The sequence below is a fragment of the Plasmodium vivax genome, genomic scaffold (genome assembly GCF_000002415.2).
Source record: "Plasmodium vivax scf_6583 genomic scaffold, whole genome shotgun sequence".
Lineage (NCBI taxonomy): Eukaryota > Apicomplexa > Aconoidasida > Haemosporida > Plasmodiidae > Plasmodium > Plasmodium vivax.
This window is the reverse complement of record NW_001850274.1, coordinates 1-4,656: the sequence shown is the minus strand read 5'-3', so window position 1 is coordinate 4,656 and position 4,656 is coordinate 1. Positions and strand designations below refer to the sequence as shown.

General features: G+C 29.6%; 1 protein-coding gene across 1 annotated transcript; it reads left to right on the top strand.

Moving 5' to 3' along the window:
• Positions 1–1,097: 1,097 nt before the first annotated feature.
• On the top strand, positions 1,098–3,927 carry PVX_060690 (variable surface protein Vir18-related; the record flags this gene model as incomplete). The annotated part of the gene is made up of 4 exons (XM_001612453.1): positions 1,098–2,360; positions 2,511–2,847; positions 2,974–3,188; positions 3,292–3,927. The coding sequence occupies 4 exons, from the start codon at positions 1,098–1,100 to the stop codon at positions 3,445–3,447; spliced, it is 1,971 nt and encodes a 656-aa protein (XP_001612503.1). The 3' UTR covers positions 3,448–3,927.
• Between the last annotated feature and the right edge of the window lie 729 nt (positions 3,928–4,656).

Below are 4,656 nucleotides of genomic sequence, written 5' to 3'. Positions count from 1 at the left end.
AAAGCACATAATGAACTGTTGAATATTTTTTTCAATTATTGCCAGTTAATGTTATCTATTTTTTTTAACTGTACCGCATTATAATTGTAGAAATAAATTCTCATAAAATTATTGCATAAGCGCCAAAAAATATGTTGATACAAGTGGTAATATATCAAATGTGAAGGTTGCGCCTAAAATGCTCAATAAATACACATATATATATAATATATATAGAAAGGCGTAAGCTCTTCGCTTTGAAGTTGTGCAGCTATTCAATTTGCGTTAACTACCAAATATACAATTTTATGGAAAATACATTTGCAATTATAAAGCAAAGCTACTTCTAAATTATATATAGCCGTCATCTTCATATACATTACTGTGAACGCAAAATGGATGAACGTACAAATAACAGTGGCAAAAATATACGAACAATCAAAGTTTTATTAGGAAACCAAGTAGAACTGTACTAATTTTTTCCAATAAACATGTTTATAAAAAATATTTTACACCAAAACACAGGAGCTCAACAGTTATAAAGGAAAATATTGATACCTAATAAATTTATGTGTTGTCTTAACATTAAAGGGAAAAGAATAAGTATACTTAAATGTAAATAATAATTTACGGAAAGAGCTTTCTTTGATTTGTTAGTTTACTTAATTGTAGCCTTTTGACGTTTTCTGTTATATTTATTTTGGGGCAGAATATATGAACTCTATGTGAATCTAAACTTTTAACCATAATTTAATTACAAAACGTCGTATTCAGATATATCACCATTTGTGAGGTATTTATTTAATGCATAAAAATATTACAAATGCTTTAAAAGTATCCTCCTGAGTTCAATTATTTTCATATTTTATCCTTTTAAAAGATTCGCATATCCACTTTTAGAACAGCTTAACATAACAATATGTTACATTATATTATGCTGTATCATTTGTTAGCACTATTATATTTGCTTGTATAAACGAAGCAATCCAAGATCATGATAACAAAATATTAAATTCTACATTGCAAAGGTGTCTACTTGTATGCATCAATTATTATCCCAATTTAATTGTTAAAAGAAATATAAAAAATGTACAATAATAACGGTTAATGCATATATAATGGGGAGCATAACCATTAACATTTATGATAAAGATCAAACTTTGGATTCACAGGAGTGTTTGGAAAGATATTTTGAAATTTTAGAAAATATTCAAGGTAGTATTGCTGAATTTGAAAGAAAGGAATATGCAGACTTCAACAAGGATTGGGAAGAATTAATTAAATATATAAATGAACAAAAAAAAAAATTAAAGATATGCTACGATAGAAATTTGTTAGAAATTCACTTAAATAGTGATGCCGATATAAGCGGTTTTTATCGAAAATGTAATGCAAATCCTAAATGTCTTAATTACATCTCACCACAAGATAAAAAACTTACTGAATTAAAAGATGATACAGAAACATCATGCGAAGGTCGCAACTGTGGAAAAAAAGTAAAAGCAGCAAAAGGAAAAACGGGTGTAAAAACACCACAACTGAATGAAAAAGGCTCTGTAATGAAAACTTTAGAAACACAGAAATCACAAGGTCAAGGTGAAAACCATGTCGATGGAAAAGAACCAAGGCAGGAACAAGTAATTTCACAGGATCATCCGCATGTAATATCTCTGAGACCTTCTGTTGAGCCTAAAAGTGACGGGTCTGAACCAAAACTTGATCATCATTCTAATCCTCACATACCAATAGATAATCCGACACAACGTTTAGGTATCGCCCCGCAACCGACACATCGTGCACTAGATAGTAATCCAAGCGATTCTTCTCTACAAAATAGCTCTGAAGGAGATTCTCCTTCAATTGGTACATCTCAAGGAAAAACTCCAGAAACAGTTGCTTCTCAAAGAGATACACGTAATAGTCAAACCCTAAATGATAATGCGCATGGTAAGCAAGCCGTTGGAAGTCAAACCTATGAAGAACATACCTCTGTTGATAAAGATGCTGTTGTGGCTTCTGCCACAGAAAATCGTGATGTGGGAACTTCTATTAGTGGAAATCCTGGTCATAGAAATCCCCCTCCTATAGTTACTGATGGAGCAGTTGATGGCAGTATATCCCTTCCTTCTGTAGGTGCTACTGGCATAAAGGGTACTACTGAATTATCTGGCCATGCAATTTATAGTGTTGAATGTACTACTGGAAGTGCTCTGCCAGGTGAAGTTGATACCACTAAAGCTGCTGGAAATTCACCCACTGACAGTAAAGCTGCTGATGAAGTTTTGGGTGTTGAAGCTAAACAGGATAAGGTCCCATGTAGTGAAAATCCTTGTAACAATGACTCTCATCAGGTATTTTCTGTTGGAACATCTTGCAGTGAGGTAAGTAGTTAAACTCCTTGTATTGAAGTAATTACTTGTAAAATACATGTTGGTGGATTACGCGCTGATAGGAATATTAGCGGTACTGATCATGATATAAAAAATTCCTTATCTGTATGTGATTTAACTTCTACTGATCGAAACTCTTAGGCTCTTTCAAATTGTCAGAAAATACAGGGTAATCGAGATTCTTCTGCTAGTGTATCTAATTCTGCGGAATTACAGATGGACAATTCTACACAAAGTAAACCGCACACTGAACAAGAAGCATCTGATCAAGGAAATGAATTACAAAAAGAAAAGACACGAACAGATAGAGAATCCAATCAAGAAGTTCACTCAGGTAAGGAACATCGTTCAAACATGCAACAATCACAAACTCAGGGAGGTCATGAAGGCTCAACAGAAGGTTTACATCATGTAAATCATGAAACATCTGAAGGAGGTAAACAATATTTACAGGATAAACATCCTCAACCAACTACATGTATAAAAAAATATCGATCTCATATGCAGCCGTTATCTTATTAATGGCATAAATATAATGTATAGAATTTACATACCTTTAGCATATCACATAGTACATATACTCACAAATTCTATATTATTACAGGTGTACCTACTAGTACAATTAATGATGGTGAAACTTTAGTAAGTTCACAAAGTAATCGAAGTGGAGCAGGGGCTACAGGTGAAGCAGTTACCACTGGAAGTGGTAATGTACTGGATATATTTAATAGGTTATTTAGTAATGTACCATATAAAGAATACATCATGATGGCTTTAGTACCCTTAGCAATTATTCTCTTACTAACTTTCCTCATTAAGGTAAACTAAAATTTATTGAATTTTAAAGATTATGCATTCATTTATAATTATATATTATAATTATAATTAGAACATAATTATATAAACCTTTTTTTATGTTCAGTTCACCCCTTTGGGGACATTTTTCACAAAAAAAAAGAAGAAGGAACAAAAAAAGATGAATGAAAAATTACAAAGGGTACTTTCAGAATATCCAGCGCAAATGAATGAAAGAAATATTCCATTTTCGTATAGCCCTTTTGCATATTCAACACAATGATCAATATGAATAATAAAAAATTGATCATTTATGTTCTCCTTTAAGAAATAAATAAAATATAAACTACTCTTTTTTGTAGTAATTTATTTTTAGTTGTTTTTTTGTTAAATTGGCGTATCATCGTTTGCATGATATCGTTAAGAATTTACAATTATAAAAAAATTTTGTGCAAATTTAATTTTCCATGTGCTAGCTAATATACACAATAAACGCTAGTGCATTTATTCATGAGCACATAAATTTTGCATATTTTACGAAATTGTATTAATCTCTTTAACAGTGAAATGTTTTTTTTTTGTACATTTATTTATATATAATTTAAACGAAATGTCTATATGTTATTATCACTTATAGTTCTTTCTTTTTTTGTCAAAAATGAAGATAATAACATTTTTTACGTATATGTGAACACTGTTATGTCTTCTTTTTCTAAAACTGAATTAAAACATTTTATTAAATTATTGTTATAATAACCTTTAGAATTTTTTTTTTCTTACTAGTATGATCATTTCATAAACGCCTACTTGTATAAAAATGAAACATCAAGTGGAAATGGAATATGAAACGAATTCGTTCGAAAATTGCTGCTATAATATGATTTATTCGTCTAAATGCTGCATACATATAATAAATATTCACAAATAATTTGTTGTTCTGTTAATCTACTAATCAAACTACGTGGAAAGGGTATATTAGTATCACTAACAAAGTATGGTTGGAATAAATAAACAGATGGTTAAGTCATCTTTAAAAACATTGGACAATATAAATAAATAATATTAACATTTTTGCAGGAATCGAAATAATGTTATGAGGGCGATGCAGAAAATATATTAATGAGCAAAAGGTATTATAATAATATGCGGTATTTACAAATATATATAACATGATTTATTCAAAAATTATTACGAACGAAAGGAATATGAAAATGAATGCTGCTATGATTTCCTTTAAGAAAGTAAGAGAACTGTACTGAAAGTTTAAAAAATTGTTAATTTATATATGCCATAAATTTTACGGAGCTTTAAATAATTTTAGTAAAATTTACAGAAAATGTAAATCAACTAAACAATCATCATGTAGTAATGATAAATTAGCATTCGTAAAATAAATAATGTTAAACGAATGACCAGATAACAATGATTTAAGAAATTATATAATTCTTCATCAAATAATTGACTTTTTTCTAGATGAAATTTCTAAAATTAT